This window comes from Pagrus major, chromosome 17 (assembly GCF_040436345.1).
Source record: "Pagrus major chromosome 17, Pma_NU_1.0".
NCBI classification, from domain to species: Eukaryota; Metazoa; Chordata; class Actinopteri; order Spariformes; family Sparidae; genus Pagrus; species Pagrus major.
In genome coordinates this window covers 10,495,564-10,513,317 of record NC_133231.1, presented here as the reverse complement: position 1 = coordinate 10,513,317, position 17,754 = coordinate 10,495,564, and the positions used below count along the sequence as shown (strand labels likewise).

At 38.4% G+C, this 17,754-nt stretch overlaps 1 protein-coding gene across 1 annotated transcript in view; it reads right to left on the bottom strand.

The window, feature by feature from the left end:
• Nucleotides 1-17,754, bottom strand: part of LOC141011963 (CUB and sushi domain-containing protein 3-like) — a 228,382-nt gene that overhangs the window by 141,441 nt on the left and 69,187 nt on the right. Inside the window, exons 8-18 of the mRNA XM_073485326.1 lie at nucleotides 16,453-16,530; nucleotides 13,316-13,403; nucleotides 12,474-12,598; nucleotides 11,871-11,992; nucleotides 8,460-8,563; nucleotides 7,557-7,669; nucleotides 6,643-6,825; nucleotides 5,594-5,920; nucleotides 4,396-4,590; nucleotides 3,858-3,996; nucleotides 2,992-3,179 (exon numbers count right to left, since the gene is read on the bottom strand). Of these exons, the coding sequence (XP_073341427.1) occupies nucleotides 2,992-3,179; nucleotides 3,858-3,996; nucleotides 4,396-4,590; nucleotides 5,594-5,920; nucleotides 6,643-6,825; nucleotides 7,557-7,669; nucleotides 8,460-8,563; nucleotides 11,871-11,992; nucleotides 12,474-12,598; nucleotides 13,316-13,403; nucleotides 16,453-16,530 (1,662 nt within the window). The remainder of the gene's footprint in view (nucleotides 1-2,991; nucleotides 3,180-3,857; nucleotides 3,997-4,395; nucleotides 4,591-5,593; nucleotides 5,921-6,642; nucleotides 6,826-7,556; nucleotides 7,670-8,459; nucleotides 8,564-11,870; nucleotides 11,993-12,473; nucleotides 12,599-13,315; nucleotides 13,404-16,452; nucleotides 16,531-17,754) is intronic.

Sequence of the window (17,754 nt, the reverse complement as noted above, 5' to 3'; positions counted from 1 at the left end):
TTACTCCTAGAATGAGCTGGTTGCACAGTTACGCCAGCTCCCTCTTAATCTTCAGTGATGCAAGCTGTAAAGAGATGCCCCCATTTTTCCCTGTGATTTCCAGGGCTATCATTTGGAAATCTTCCAAGTAGGGCTGCTTTTGATGCACTAAAAATATGCTGATTTTCGGCACTGACAGGCAACAGTTGTGTAAGCAGTTATCAGGTCATCTTGGGTAGGCTATTCTAAGCTAAGATTATCAGAACCTTTAATTGAATTGAATGTGTAAGCATTACTTTTAGGTGAGAAAATTGCTGTGGTCGGTCTATTAATCCATCTACCCATATGTATTTCCAGATCATCCATATACACAGACAATAAGCTATCACTTAAAACATACATTTAGATTAAAAAAAGCTACTGATGAGACAGATACCAGAGATGGCTGGAGCCATACATTTGTTTTTTATAATATACAGTTATTAAAAAACTAAATCAAAAAGTACTAAATCAGAACTGATATTAGCTGCAAGGTGCATCTAGCTTCTGTTCTCTTTCAGAGGTCTCATGGTTCTAGTCCAAGTTCTGTTGCTTCAGGAGTTACAGGTGGTTGACCAGGTCAAAGGACTAAGACATGTCAGCAAATAGTATCCTGTTCATTGCGAGCCCAGAATGAAGCGCATTTAAAAGGTACAGCACACAATGTAAAATACATGCAAAATTGCACCTACTGCAGAATCAAACAGCACCGGATACACACACACTCTCAGCAAGTCAAACAGATACTGCTGATTTCAAAAGGTTCAATACTCCATTGTAGTAAATTCTTTTTCTTTTTTCTTTATAAAGCATTTTGACCTTTTACGGCTTTGTTGACAGGACAGCTTGAGAATGACAGGAAACAGGATGAAAGAAAGGGGGGGGGGGGGGGGGGGTGACATGCAGCAAAGGGCCACAGGTTGGACTTGAACCCTAGGCCACTGTAGCAAGGACATAGCCTCTATAAATGGGTCATGCACTCAACCAACTGAGCTACTGGGGCGCCCAGTTGCAGTAAATTCTAATCTGTGAAGAGAGGTATACTGCACAGCTAGCAGAGGTTTCTTTTTGCCATGTGGCACGGCATTATTAATAAGAAATTACATAGTTAAGAGTATAACACAGTTAAATTGTATGGTTTGTGAGCTATAGATTGTAGTCATAAACACTAATAACTGGTATAACAGCCGAGGTTGACTGATTATTCATGTGTGATAAAAGGGCTCTTCCTTTGTACTGCTGGGCCTCTGTATAAAACCTGTCTTGCTCTCCCAGAGTAATACTAGATATTTTTAGTCAAGAAACACACAGATTTTGCCTCAACAAGTTAGAGAAGTAGAGCATTCATTGATCACTGCTTGTACTGGCCTCTAGGGAGCAGGTATATAATGGAAAAAAAATAACCCAAAACTAATAATAAAAGAAAATGTTTCAGAGTGAAATACAGAAAACTGCATATGTGGAACATGTGGGCCTACATATGATGTGATAACATTTTTTTGTATTTTTAATTTCTGAATAGATTTTATTTTTATTATTACATACAAAGGTTTACAATGCAGTGTTGTGCCTCAGTTTATTTACAGCATAATTCACAACAGCTCTACTTTGTAAGACCAATTTTACAAATGAACTAGGCTGGGTTTCCCTAAAGCATTTCAGCAATAAGATATGTCTTAAACTGCTATGGAAGAAGCTAATATGATCTTACTGTTATTGCTTTTCAATAGCCTCATCAACAAAAGAGAAATGCACTTGAGAGTGAAACATAATAAGACAAAGGCACTTGTGGTCTGCTTTCAGTCAATAATACAGACATAATAACAAACTCCGTCTTATGAATCACATCTGAGAGACAAGGGTAATGGTGCTAGTGCAAACAATCGTGAAAATAGATCACACTATGTCCGGAATGTTTTTCTATTTGATTTTTCAAAGACTACCATTCCATGCATAATGATGGGGAAAGAAAAAAAAGTTTAGAACACCCCCTAAGAGCAGAAGATTTTACCAAGATGGTAGTTATTCAGTATTTGATTATGTATCTCTGAGAGCCCACGGTTCTTTTCCCTCACTCAGATTTTCTTAGTCATTTTTTGCACTTGAAGACAACCTTCCTCCACAAGCTTGCATTTTTAAACTTAGGGCTACTTTTTCACCTGACAAGCAGTCAGGTGCAAGAACATATTCTGAAGGCAAAATAGTGAATCGAGGGACTGGGATCTAGAGCAGGTCCCTGTTGTTGATATAAAATCCCACAATTCCTTTGAACTTTCTGTGTTTGTTTACATATCATAGAGTCATACATATAGTTTGTAACACAATATTATTCAATATCCAACACTGATTAAGATGTACAGCCAACTTCATCCTATAGTTTGGCATGTATTTCACCCAGGAGCCATTCCCTAACCTCTCACAAAGGACCTTGTAAACAGTGGGGTTTTAAAACTCCAGCACAACTGGATGTAATTGTGTGAGGTATCCTTAAGAATTAACATTAGTGGTCACATAAGATTTACAAAAGCAGTGTTGACCTTGGTCTCCCACTAAAATAATCAATGTTTAAAATTCTGTAGTCTCACTCTTGTATTTTTATGCCCAAACTGAATAAATTTAGTTTCATCCTGAGAACTGACTCACTGAGCCAAGTTGTTATGATAATACTGGTGCTCTTGTTATGTAATCCATCTGAAAAACATCCTCAGCACAATTTAGTCTTGACACAAAGTTTCAGAAACTTGTGTTGTGAGAAACCCAGACCAATTTAAATGTCTACTGCTAGTAACTACCAAGTACTTGAACTTTTTTCTTTCCTTTATTTGACATATATCATTTAAAATTGATTAAACGTTTTTAATATAACAAAAAGTACCATAAAAATCTTTGTACTGTTAAAAAAATATAATGCATAATTCACTCATCCAGTTTAATGTTTTGCAGTGCATGCAGGCAATGGTAGCGTACTCTCACCTTCGTAGAATATCTTGAAGCCACTGTTTGATCGACTGTTATCTGTGGTGAAAAGCAGGTACAGAAAGTTGCTGCTACTAAACAGGAACTGAGGGACCTGGGTTCCATTAAAGGAGCCAATCAGAGGAGAGAGTAGGTTGGGCCCGTCGTGCACTTCCAGGAAGTCATAACTGAGCTCAGTTTGAAACCTTAAAAGTAAGGAGAGCAGAGAGAGGGAGGTGATAGCAGACAGTTATTTGTATTCAAAACAATACTTCAGCTTTGACAGATTAAAGAGTTTGCAGGCATTTAGCCTCTTTTGTCCGCAGAGAAAACAGTCTAATTTTGTGGAGATAAATGAGAAGAAATAGCTTTTATAGCAAGTGCTCCAATTATTGCAATAGTAAAAGATCAATGAGCTTCTCGGAAATCTGACATGGTATGGATCTGTGGTAACCCTCAGGTCTCTACATCATCAAACAAATGATATCTGCACGAGTGCAAATATCACTATCAATACTGTGGAAAAAATAACATCAGATTTGCAAAGAATCATATTAGCACCAGTATAATGCCACAATCAACTGCATAAGCTAGGTATAGGGAAACCTTGGCTCATAAAAGCAAAGATGGGCTAAAGAAGAGATTTGGGCTCATTTCACAAAAAAAAAAAAAATAATAATAATAATAATCATAGGGAAAGTAGCTCTATACGAAGGTCTGTGTCTGGTATATAGTATACTGTAATAGTACTCATATGCAGTAAAGTATGTGGATATACGTACACAAGGGATTGTGTGCTTGCTCAGTTTTTGTCTTTGTGTGAGCATGTGTGAGTGTGTATCTTTGTTTCCACGGCTGAGTTGTTGCGGCACTGTCATACACACCTGTCAAAGCTGATCTTGATGGAGCTTCCCAGCTCCGCCTCAATGACCCACTCACAACTCAGGGAGTCTTTGTAGTAGCCTGGCCACCCCGGGGAGAGGATGACACCAGACGGCCCTGAGTAGTGGCCCCCACAAGGAGCTGGAGGAGCAAAGAGGTGGAAGAATGGAAGAATGGAAGAATGGTGAGAGGAGAGGAGAGGAGAGGAGAGGAGAGGAGAGGAGAGGAGAGGAGAGGAGAGGAGAGGAGAGGAGAGGAGAGGAGAGGAGAGGAGAGAAAATGTTTTTTAAGATGATACTGCACAGTAGTCTTTTTGTACCCACATGAAAACATGGGAAAAAAAGTGAGTCACCAAAGGGCTAGAGTTGCACAAAAACCTGAAAATAATACTATAAGATAAATTCAGCCAGTTTGGTGGACTACACATCACCCACTCACTTTTTTAACAAAATTTACCCTGCTCTTTATTTCTTTTCCTAACTAAATTGTCAACATTTCTGTCAACCAACCACACAATTATAAGCTATTTCATTTCAGTACCTTCACATTTGGGAATGAGTCCGCTCCACATCACCTTGCCTTCCTCCAGATGGCATGTGATGGTGTCAGCCCCCTGCGTCTTGATGAAGCCCTCCTCACAAACTACAGAGATGGAGCTCCCCAGCTGGAAACTGTCCCCAAAGCGCCTGGCATTCAACGGTATGCCAGGGTCAGGGCACTCATTACGGCCGAAAGCTTGTAATGAGAAGAAAGAGAACAAGATCTAGTGACAAACGCTCTTGTGTGAATGAGAAATAGGGTCTTTGAGGAGAAGGGAGATAAGGGAAATGGATGTAGCTGTCTGTAGGAAAGAAAAAAAAACAAACAGAGGTCTGCTCTCTACACCTGAGGGTGACAATGGCCTCTGTCTATGGAGCTTGCTGTGACTTCGCTACGAGAAAAAGAATTACGGTTGTGTTGTTTTAGGCAATGAGGCACAGGTTAGGAACAGTATGCATTGTCCTAAATGCTGCTGTTTTTTTTTAAAAAAAAAAACAAAATGACAAACATTCACATAAATTACAAGAACCACTGAACCTCATCCCATCCTTTATCAATAAAATATAAGATGTAATATGCTTGTACTTTACACGACATAATTCTCATTTCTTTAGTTAGATGTTTTTAAGTTAAGAGAAAGCGCATAAACCCGAGAGCTCAGACAGACATCCCTGATATTTCTATTCAGGGTAGACCAATTAGCCTATTAGCCTAGCTGATACACGGATCTAAATATTCAGGATTTTTCAGATTATTGGAATTAGTAAGTAATTAATTTAAGTAATTTAAAAATGCTACTTTCTCTGTCTGTTGTCATTCGTTGTCAGTCACTCTGTGGTCTCACTCAATGTCCCAATCACAAAGCTAACTGATTGGATACACAAATAAGAGCCTATCAACACTTTATAATCTGAATCTGCAAAGTAACTAGTCACTGAATTATTGAATTATTTTAGTGGAGGAGTACTTGAGTAAATTGTATTTAATTACAAACCAACACTGGTTATTATACATTTTGACAATCACATTTTCATTTTTACTGCAAATGTACAGGTTCCAAATATTGCTAATCAGTCTCCCTGATTACTAATAATCAGTATTGGATCAGAAAAAAACATATTGGCTGATCCCTAATTCAATTTCAATTTCATATAAATGCTATGATTGTTTGACTATAATTGACTAAACTGTCCCTTACTGCTGTAGGTGATGTTGAATCCTCGTCCAGACATAGAGTGATCAGCCTGAAACTCCAGCTGCAGCACATTGCTGTTGGACGTAAGGTGGGAAGGGACTTCGGCCCCTGAGAAGCGTCCTAGTATTGTGGCTCCTGACTGGTCCCCGTCTTTAATAGTGAGAAAGTCATAGGGAGGCTCCAGGTCAAAGTCATTGAAGGCCAGGTGGATTCTGGTGCCGGGCTCAGAGATTATCAGCCACACGCAGTTGAGGTTGTTTCCATAGCCCTCTGGGTAGTCAGGAGACAACACTGTCCCCATTGGAGCGGTGAAGTTGGAAAAACAGGGGACTGTGTGATAGAGTGGGAAAAATATATTAGTAATGTTTAAAAAACTTAAATATCCCAGGTGAGCCAATTTGTTTCACAGCAAATCTCACTGGTCGTGTGGAAATCTGCACCACAGATTCTGCCATGACGGGATCGGGCACAAAGCTTGGTATAGAACAATGTCAGTACTTTATAACTAGCTCAGCAATCAGGAGACAGCACTGCTCCCTTGGGTGCTGAGTAGTTGGGAGAAACATGAAACTGTAAGGGGGATGGAGCTGACGAGTTAGTGTACAAAAATACAGACATATGGCAATATAGGCACACAGGAATACTGCACACTGTCCCAATGGACACAGTTAACTTGAAGAAACAGTAGACTAGATTTTTGTTATGGATATAGGTTAGGTATAGTGAAACTCACAGGAGGGGTTTAGGTTATATTGAGTGAGGACAATCTACAGTATAATGCAGGTTTCTACCCTCCTGAGTGTTTGTATTGCGTGACAGTGTGTACCCTACTTTCTTCCCTTTTTAATCAACCCCAAATAACAAGGCAAGCATATGCTATCAATTTCCTATTTTACATTCTGTATGCTGTTTACACATAATGCACTGCATGGTCATTTAACAACACTATAATTAATCCTCCAATAGCTTAGTGTCATTGTGAACTTTCCAAACGCATAAGTAATTGCTTCATTTGCTGTCATGAAAAAAAAAAAAGCATGTATCGGACTCACATATGCAGATGGGAATATTAGCCGACCACTGATTGTTGTTCTGGCAGGTTATCATCCGCTCCCCGATGAGCTCGAATCCAAACTGGCATTCAAAGCGCAGAACATCTCCATTTAGAAAGCCACTACCCTCTTGGTAACCGTACAGAGGTGTACCAGGGTCACCACAACTCTCTTTGTCAATTTCTGTGGGTGAGATAGGTAGAGGAGAGTGGAGGAGTGTAGAGTAGAGTAGAGTAGAGTAGAGTAGAGTAGAGTAGAGTAGAGAAGAGGAGAGGAGTGTAGAGTAGAGGAGTGTATAGTAGAGTAGAGTACAGTAGAGTACAGTAGAGTAGAGTAGAGTAGAGTAGAGGAGTGTAGAGTAGAGTAGAGTAGGAGTGTAGAGTAGAGAAGAGGAGTGTAGAGTAGAGTACAGTAGAGGAGTGTAGAGTAGAGTAGAGGAGTGTAGAGTACAGTAGAGTAGAGGAGTGTAGAGTAGAGTACAGTAGAGGAGTGTAGAGTAGAGTACAGTAGAGGAGTGTAGAGTAGAGTACAGCAGAGGAGTGTAGCGTAGAGTAGAGTAGAGTAAAGTAGGAGTGTAAAGAGAGAGAGAGTGAGAGAGAGAGAGAGAGAGAGAGAGAAAGAGAGAGAGACAGAGAGACAGAGACAGAGGGAGGGAGGAGAGGAAGTCAAGCCAAGTACTTTGAGCTACTTTTTCTTTCTTTAACATTATCTATAAAGGTCCAGGTGAGGAGTCAGAGAGCCTGGTTAAGGAAGGTTTTAAAGAAGGAGACACAGTAGAGAGTAGCAGACAGACAGACAGAAGAACAGACTGGCAGACAGGATACAAGTTCAGGGGTTTACTGAATGAGTCAGTCACAGACACAGACATAAATACAAACAGAGTCAGAGATGATATCTGCACTAAGTCTGTGTACCTTTGTAGTTGATCTTGAAGCCGATCGAGCCCACGCTCTCATCAGACTGTAGGTGAAGCCACATCTGATGGGACATGCTGACAATCAGGTCCGGGACAAAGCTCCCAGTCAACCTGCAGATCGGCCAAGAAAAAAAAAAGTCACTGTGGTACCAAAACTTTTCAAACATCGTCTCATCTTTGAGTTACTTTTTGAAATGCATTTATACAGTGCATCATAGCAATTACATATATATGGAATCAGATGGGTCTCGGTATTAATGAATGTGCACGAAAAGATTCACAAATATATTTTATGATTTATATGTAAATGATTCTCTCTCTTTTTTTTTTTTAAATGGGAATTGTCAGATGTCCTCTTCCTTTTCAGCCAATCACACAGCCTCTGGCAACTCTTGTCATGCACAATTAAACATATATAACTGATGAATGCTTGCTCAGTTAGTGTTGTGGCATTTAACACCAGCATTACCAAACAAATTAAAAGGTTATTAGCTAGTTAGCTAATTAACCTAGGTTGTCTACTAGCACTACTTAGCTAACTTGTTAGCTTGTTTTTACATTCATATACAACAATGAATAGTTTTGCGTGAACTGAAAATTATTTTTATGGGGAGCCAACTATTTATACTGCATATATGTTTATCATGAAATGCATTTTTTTTGTTATAGAGAATTGTCTGATTCCATAATTATAGAGCGTTACAAAGGTTACTTCAACGCAATAGGCAATCATTTTAATGGTGCCATCATTGAGTTCAGTTTGACTTTCTTTGCATATCATGGCCTCACAACATTCTCTAAAAAGATGTAGATCTAACAAACTCTGCAACATGTTTGACTACATAAACAATATTATAGTATAATGTATATCCAATGTATGAATATTTTGTATAGTACTTACACTTGTATTATTGTTTTCGAATCACCTACTTCCCCTCCATCTCCAATTGTTAGCGAATCATACCCAATTTCTAGGTCGAACTCTTCGAAGTTGATCTGAATAACCTGTAACAAAATATAAGTCATTTTTATAACCTGTCCCTTCATATGTATTAACATGCAGCATTGCAGTGCATATGAGCATTAGCAATATTCACATAATATATGCATATACCTGAGTCTGTTGAAATAGAGTGCAGATAGTTTGTGTGCATACATTAACATGTTAAACAACCTGTCTGTCAACAATGTTCAACAGATTTATAAATACAAACTATGAGTCTGAAAACCCTCAGCGGTACCAAAGTGGTTCAAACCAACAGCTCTACTGACCATCATATTTTGAGAGTCAATCTCATTTATTTATTTATATACAGTAAGCCAAAGCCACCATCTCATTTAGGAGAAATTCAGAATATCGATGCAAAATTCTGTAACTTGCCATTAAAGACAGCATGTCTGGAGACAGCTAAACAGAAAGAGGCAGGCTTATGTAAATACAAGCCTATGGAATTCTTGGAGACAGAAGACAGCAACATGTTTGATCAAACACCGTGAAAACCAAGACTTCCTTCAATCTAATAATTGTGATAGCTGCATAATATAGCTTATATGCCGGAACTTTTATGATTCATGCAGAAAAAAAACTAAAACTCAAATCAACAATGGCATCAAGCACATATGGAAGGCAAACTTAAACTCAACTCACATTTTTATCTGTATATTTAATAAGGCTTTCACTTTGCTGAGAGCTAAATTAAGCTCCCGAATGAACTCTAAACTGAGAAGAAAGAAAGTAAAGATTCTTGAAAGCCACAAGCAATGCTTGTCGTTTGCTATATGAATCATCTTTTATTTTGTAATCTCCGCTTTGACTTTTGAAGACTTTTTGGCTCCATGCATCCCAACTCTGAAGCCTGTCACTGAATGCAGAAAGACTGGAGAACATGTGCTTTGTGCTTGGTGTGTGGACTCTGATAGTCTGAGGCTCAAGGAAGCAAGACCAGTTGCTTCACAGAACCTGCAGCAGTTATCACCTGGCTGTCACCCTGGTGACCAAGAAGTTCCAGGAAGTTCACCCCATCATCAGTCTATTCATCACAACAGAAAAGTAAGAACTAACTATCAGTTGTCTGTCTGAAAGTTGATGCAGAGCTTATTCTAAATGATTTTTTTAAAATACATAATTGCCCTCATTATGTTTTAGACTCATTTTGATAATATTAATTCATTAATGTATTCATTCTGTCAGCAATAACTAATTTACTGACGAAGGTTCTTGGTCATCCAGGTCATGGTAATTGACGTAAGTGCTATATTGCAGGCAACTGGTTTCACCTCTGATTCAAGAGGCTTTTTCAGTCCTCTCTCTAACTAATATATCAATTCATTCATGCATTCATCCATTCACTCTAGTCATATATATGTATATATGCTTAGTTGTATATGTGTATGCTCCATATTCATCTCTATCCATTAGTAGTTCAAAAAATATCTTAAATTAAGTCGATGTATTTGTGTTTTCCTTTATAATAGAAATGGAGATCAATGTCATCAGAAGCTACAACTTTCAGATATAAAGATATATGAATTTGATGTAACTGATTCTCCTCCTTAACTTAACTCCTCCTTAACTTATAAACTGATTGATTAATCAATGGAGTGGGTGCCCAATAAATTGCCGACTGCTTGATATTTATTCATGTGTAGTAACCCCTACACCATTCGAACACCACAAACATACTTTAAAGCAATATAGAAACTGACAGCAGCATCTCTTCACATTACATCACGGCACAAATCAAATACTAAGAACCAATTATGGCAAGGCAAATTCTAGAGTCCAAGATTTTTAATTGCCTGTCCACATTCACCCTTGAGACATCTTTCTCAGCTGTCACTGGTTTATCTTTTTTTTCCTATAAACAAATGTACATTACAACAGAATAGATGACATTCACAGATCAAACTGGCAAGAGCCGCTTACACTAATAATAATCAGACAAAATTAGGTCTACTGTGGAGACACTACACATTAAAGCCACATTACCTCAGCCTACATGGATTAGTGATGAAAGAAAGGATGTTGTAATGATGGGACTGTCACATCTGTTGATGACAAACATATGATGGCTGCTTGCTCAACCCTCGCATCCAATTCTCTGGCCAAGGGGAGGACAATGCCTGCACAATATCCATGTATAACAGCCTCATTATGATGCACACATAAGCATAATTACCATAATAACACTAATGGACCAAGTTTCAGTGCCAAGTCAATGGCTTGTTTGCCTAGGAGAGGGTACGGTGGCACAAAGCTATGACACTTGCCAGTCCTTGTGAGTTCTGAATGAGCGTTAGCGGGTTAGTTATTGTTTATTAGTTGGATAGCACTTAGTTGACACCCCTGTGTATATGACTCACCAGAATAACAATAGAGAGCCAGACTTGATGTAGGAGAGCAGTAATGACTATTAGGAAAACAGCTTTGACCTCTTCACTTTGGGGAAAAGCTGGTCTCATTCAATTACTATTTCTCTCCATTTCTGTTACCCCAGATGAACAAGGCGAATTGCTCAACTGCCAACAGTCACGGTCAAACTGGTAGTCTAGTGAGGACTGAAATGCAATCCGCTGGAACTGTGTTCATTAATGAGGGACAGTTACAGCAAACTTAAGTCAAAATACATGCATATTCTATATAACCTTTCCCCACCTTGGGAAGCCCTTGGAAAATAGATGCATACATAAATGCGTATTCAGGAAGGGAATGCCTGGACAAATGCTCTATACTTCTGGGAGGGAGAGCAAAAAGGTGAGGGTTTACTCGCCCATTTGTGTTCATTATATAACTAATGAGGGGCTGTTGCGCTTGCTTAAGAACAACAGAAGTGGGGCATTAGACCGCTTTACTGTAGAACTAGAAAATAACACCTATTGGTTCATCTTTATAAATGCCATGAGTACTATAAAGAGAGACTATTCTGAGGTCATCTCACAAGTGGTAATTAAGTAATTATCACCTAATAAGACTGCAGGTAACGTTGGCTTTTCTTCTCAGATTAGTATTTTCCCTTTAACTGTAACCATGGCCCTCATCCTGCCTCTCACCTTAACCTACAGTATCTGGTTTAGATTTATAGTGTAAAGCAGATGTGAAAAGGTATAAGACAAAACTTAAGCTATACTGTACACTGCTATAGGGGCCATAACTGTGTGTTTTGTGTACCCTATGGGTAATTTGTAAATTCATACAAGTGGAGATGGGAAGAGTTGCTGCTGGATCCTTGCATGACAACAGTAACAATGGATTTTCATTAGATTTGGTCCAAGAGTAAAAATACTACAAACTCAAAGCCGGCTATTGTGCTACCTTGTTTGGATCGCTGGCCGTGATGATCCACACACATTGGGAGTTACTCTCATACTGGATCGGGAAGTTAGGAGACGTAAAAGTCCCAGAGGGTCCCTGTAGATTTGACCCACACGTTTTCACTGCAACGGTATGAAGATAAACATGAAGACACAGACAATATACACATTAAGTTATGAGGCAGATTCAAAATATACGTTATCATTTAAAAATATATATTAGTGTTTAGTATACATAGTATAAATTATCACTACCAAACCTGAAAGTCAGTCCTTGCAAAGTTAAATTCACAATAAATATGCTCAGAAGGCAGAGTAATAACTCCTGCATTGTAATGTGACAGAAAGGTAATATACTGTTTGCACAAGTAGAGAGAAGGTCTATTAGCTGCATTTCCATTAATCAAATTCGAAAAGGTGCTCCAGGTATTATGAAACATAGAAAAACATGCAGAGCATTTTGGAATGGAAAAGCAGAGTGCAGCAGCCGAGGCTTTCATACATAATTAACGAAAATGAACTTTACTCTATCTGCATAGAGCCTATAACCAGAGGCACTGCCTTAATCAAACTGTTTTATTAGCTCCTCAGAAGCCTCACTCACCCTTGCAGACGGGTCTGTGGTCGCTCCAAGCAGCAAAGACTTCGGCTACGCGCTGGCAGGTAATCGTTTTGGAACCCTGCAGCACATGGTCTTCATCACAGGTAAATTGAGAAGTTGCTCCGATACTGAGAAGATAACAAACACCATTAACGCCTGGAAAAGCAATCAATCTGCCAAAGATGACCCTGATGAAATGTCAAATTCATTATTTATTTCATGTCATTCATTACACGTTCACATTGCACTGTGCATCAATGTATCAAATTCAGTAGATGAATAAATGAATGTATTTATTTATTGTCCTCAGTCTCCACACTTGCAGTATATATGACCCATTAAACAATTTTACAGAGAAACTGATACACACCTCAAATATATATGAAATATATAATATATTAGAGCAAATGGAGTCCAACAAGAAAAGAAACAAACTCAGTTGTGCGGCGACCTGAGAGTAAAGTGCTACATGTCAAATTAAATAGTCTGAACATATATATGTTTGATTTTTTCTGACCTGAAAGCTAAATGGGTCGGGTACAGAAAAACAAAGACTTAAACTATAGTGCACTATATTAGCAAAAAGATTATCCATGACTCTGTTACACTTCCAATGTTTGATCTATTTACCAAAGTTAAAAACCTGAAGCAGGTTAACATAATACGATTAACCCTGTGATTATGTGCACATAGTTTGTTTTAGAACGTGACAGTGATAATTGAAATATGCTGCATGTCATAATACTGAAATTGAAATCGGATGAAGAGTATGTTGACCCACTCCATAACTCTCTTCCACACAAATCCAAGGCTCCATCACTTCAGATGCTCAAGCACCATCTCACCTGAAGTCGGAGCCAATCCGTTTGCCATTCTCCGGCTCCCCTGGGTCAGGGCAGTAATTAGACACCTGTTTGATTCCTCCTTCATTCACTGAGTGAGAAAGAGAAGGACCAAGAATGCTGTGAGAGAGATACTTTAATTGTCGAAGCTCCGTACTTTCAGACAACACCCACTGCATTGGAAAGCACTTGAATAGTGGATTACTCTATTTGAATGTTTAGTAGTTGGGTTTGGTAACAGAATATGGTTCCAGGAATCACATAGTTATACAAATCTAGCTCATCTCTCAAGGTCAGAGAATTTTAACTGTAGGTTATTTGGCAGTGCTTGTGAATACACACTTGTGTTTTGTGATATCAGAGCCTGTGCCAAGGATAAATGCAACTCTCTTACCTGAGCTAGACAAAATAGGGAGAAATCTATCTGGGCCCAACAGGGACTAAGAGGATTAAATAACCTTCAGCTATCAATTGCAAGAGCTACAATAATCACTCAGTGAGACTCTCCATACATAATAATAGTTTAGGTGCACCAGATAAAGCCTTGTAGATATGGTTTCATAGTGAGTAGTGCTGTACATATTTTATTTTTATTTTTATTTTTAGATCTTTATTTCTATTTTATTTTATATTCTTATATTTCTATTTTCTGCTTTTTCTGTACATATTCACTTATATTGTCTGGACAGAGGGAAACACAATTTCAATTCTCTGTATGTCTTGTACATATTGCAGTTTTGACAATAAAGTCGACTTTGAACTTTTTTGAACTTTGAGTATAGCCTTTCCAACAGTGTGTGCATAATGTGAGACAATGTTTAAAACTCTCCCAACCATATCAACCTGAACATTTATTGGGTGGAGTCATTTTCAGGTGATCTTATCTCTTGATTGAGAGAGGGTGTGGCTTGAGCCATACCATATATTCAGGTGTGCACAATTATTAGGCAGCCTTTTGCTATAGGTAAAAATGGAGCAAAAAGACACCTATCAAAAACTGAAAAGTAAAAAAATAAAATATGAAATGCCTTTCAGAAGGATGCAAAACAACTGAAATAGTCAAATTGTTAAAGATGGATCACTGCACAGTAAAACTCTTCTTGAGTATTAGTAAACAGGGTTGCATAACATGAGACAAGAAAAACATCTGAGAGTTAACTTAACAGGAGAGCTACAAAGAACTAGGCATGAAGCCTTCCAAACTGTTTAGCCTCTAGTGCTACCATCCTTATAAACTGAAGCCTTCATGGAATGTGCAGAAGAACAAGGTGCAAAGTGCTCAGAAGTATTGCCAAGGTAAAGAAAGCTAAGCTCAAGCTGAAGCTTCAAGAGTGGGCCAGCCAATACTTGAAGACTGTCTTTTTAAAGGTTTCATGGACCGATGAGATGAGGGTGACTCTTGATGGACCAGATGGGTGGACAAGTGGCTGGATCACTCAAGGACATAGGGGGTAATGGTGTGGACTGGCATTATCAACAATGAACTGGTTGGGTCCATTTGAGTTACAGATGGTCTGAAAATGACTGCAAGTTTCTGCAAGACACTATCTGAAAGCAGTCGAGTAGGAGAAAGATGTCTGCAGCCTTTAAGAGCACTATGCTGGACAATACTCCATCACATGTATTCAAGTACTCTGCTGCTTTAAAGAGACTTTAAAGATGGCCAAATTATGACTTGCTCTCCTGACATTAACACCACTGAAAAGCTAAAACCTAACAACCTAAAATCTACTGTCAGGGAAGGCAGTTCAGATCTTTGACATCTGGTAGGCTGTGGAGACTGCTTCAGCTATAAAAGGTTGTGGAGAAAAAAAGAAACTCATGCAAATCATGAAAAGAAGGTTAGCTATATTGGTAAATGACTACATTAACCATTTATCATGCTCTTTTATATTTATTACTATTTTTGGCATGCTTGTATGTTTTAAGTTTGTAATGTAAGTTAGGAGAAAATGACTTGTTATCCAGCTGCCTAATAATTGTGCACATTTTCTCTTAAGAGGTGATATATTATCATTTGAATTTGGGATAAACCTATAAAATTGAGTCAGTCAAACAATAAACACAAATCTGAAAAAATGCACTTGCATAATAAAAATGCACACACTGTATGGTAGGAATGTAAAGAGGTAGCTTGGAAGGAGGAAAATAATTTTTTTAATGCAATAATAATTTTTCTGCGTTCTGACTTTTAACAAGCCCATCTCCCCCTTCACATTGTGATCTGTAAATCAAAGACTGCTTGCACTACAAGTGAAATTCATGAAATATGTAGTATCATAAGTATTGTTAAGGTCTGCTTTAATATGTGCACAAAGACATTACCCCGCACACACACAAAGACCATTCTATTTTAACGTGAGAAGCCCTACCGGCATGTTTTCTCTTCTTTGACTTCTTTCAAGAAGTTCATTAGCTTTGAAGTTAATTGTTGCGGGTTATAATACAGTTATGGGTTCAGTTATATGCAATGAATCCACAAGACATATGAAGCATCTCTTCATAGTCTTTTAAATGATTCACAGTATTGTCTCATAGAAAAGATTACAGCCCTCTGCATTATTCATGTCTCCATGCAATGCCGAATCTATGACACATAAGGTAATAAAGATTACAACCTCCTATCATTGAAGTGTTTAGCACACTGGAGTGTTCTAGATTTATGTTAATGACAGAGCTCCGCAAGCAATTAGAATGCATTCACTTCGGTCTGGAGTGTACACAAATCAACTGTCAAGTGAGTGGTCACTCAACCTTGACTACTGCTGTGTGTGTAGATCACACAGTGCATGAACATATGCCAATCTGATGTGCTGCTTAAAGAGTACAGAATGAGACATAGGGGGTTTGGCCGTGTGAAACCGATCAAATTTAGCATTTTGCTGCAATATACATTACTTGGCCTGATCTAGCTGAGTTTATTTCTATCGGGACAGGAAGTCCAGGGCAGCAGGGGAAATAGGTCATCAGAAAGAAAAAGAGACTGCACTTCTGCAAAATCTAGTACTGTAGCTTAATTCCTTCACCAAATGATGCAGCAAAAAAAGAGAGACAAGAAAGGAAACAGAGACCCAGAACGCAAGCCCTACATAAACAAAAAAACAATGAAAACAGTTGCATAAGAAAAATAAAAGACTTACTCAAAGACAGTTTGTTAGTGTTGTCCTTTCCTGGTAATAATTTTACCCCTCTGGATTTAAGCTCTCCAGAGCTTTTCACTGGTCGAGAGCAATAGAAAGAGTTCATTAGATAAAAGAAGTTACAGTATTAGATGTGAGAAGATACAGTACAAGTGTTTCTTTCTCTGGATAATACTTGGTCCTATGAAGAACATCAAAATCTAATTGCTACTGGTGTGCATCCTTCTTCAAAAGAAATGAGTCCAACGGCTCAGATGAATTTCGAAGTGTAAATTAGTTTTTCATTCTCGCTTGTTTACTCATATAACTCAGACATATTAAACAGTGGATGGGAATTGATTGGTCAGAGCAGATTAAATGGTTATAGCTCATATGTGGGGGCGGGGGGTATACCACGAAGAAAGAACAGCCCAAGGACTGCAGTGGAACATCTTAAGATAGTCTAATTAAACACAGCAGGGGCAGGATTGAACACAAAAGCCAGGTGATGCAAGTGGCTGTCATAATTTTGAAGTATCATCAGAATAGCCAAAAGCTATTAATGATGCATCAAACCAAAACAAGGGTATTTGAATCTGATAACACTGGGACGATGCCTCTCTTTTGAACTACACTTTAGGTCAGTTGGTATCTTATAAACACAATCATGATGAGAATCTATTAAGTGACCAGACAAGGCTTGTTATATGCTCAAAAGCATACTGCGTAATAAAACTCCTCAGTCTTTGGTTTAAAAAACATCTGCCCTTTACATCATGAATAACAAATGCATATAAATATTGCTTTACCACTGCACAACAATGCACTGCATGGATGAGAGATGCAATGCAATTGATTTTATGTTGTCATTTACAGTGAGTTGCCACACATGCATGTTACTGAACATTTTATAGAGCTGTTTATGACGAAGTTGCAGGTTTCATATCTGGCTCAAGGCCAGGCTTTAAGCTTCTATAGTATAGTATATGCAGCACATATACTCTGACTTTAAAGTCAAGCCAAAGAACAATATCAGAGTAATGGATTATTGAACTGCCAGGGCTGAGTTGTTATAAGGGGGAAGTATATACAGTATGTATCTCTCAAATATTTGATTAACAAGGCCCTTTGAAGTCAATGGTTTGAAGCAGAAAAAGCCTTCATGCCCTCTACAGAGGGGGTCTTAATCAAACTGTTTAATATTCAGTTAACAAAGATCAAAAACATGTTTTGTAATTACAGTGTGCTTTTCCTACGAGGACGCTTTTTTTCAAGTAGGGGGGTCCTCTATTATGATGTGCAAATGAAGCAATCATGTCTTAC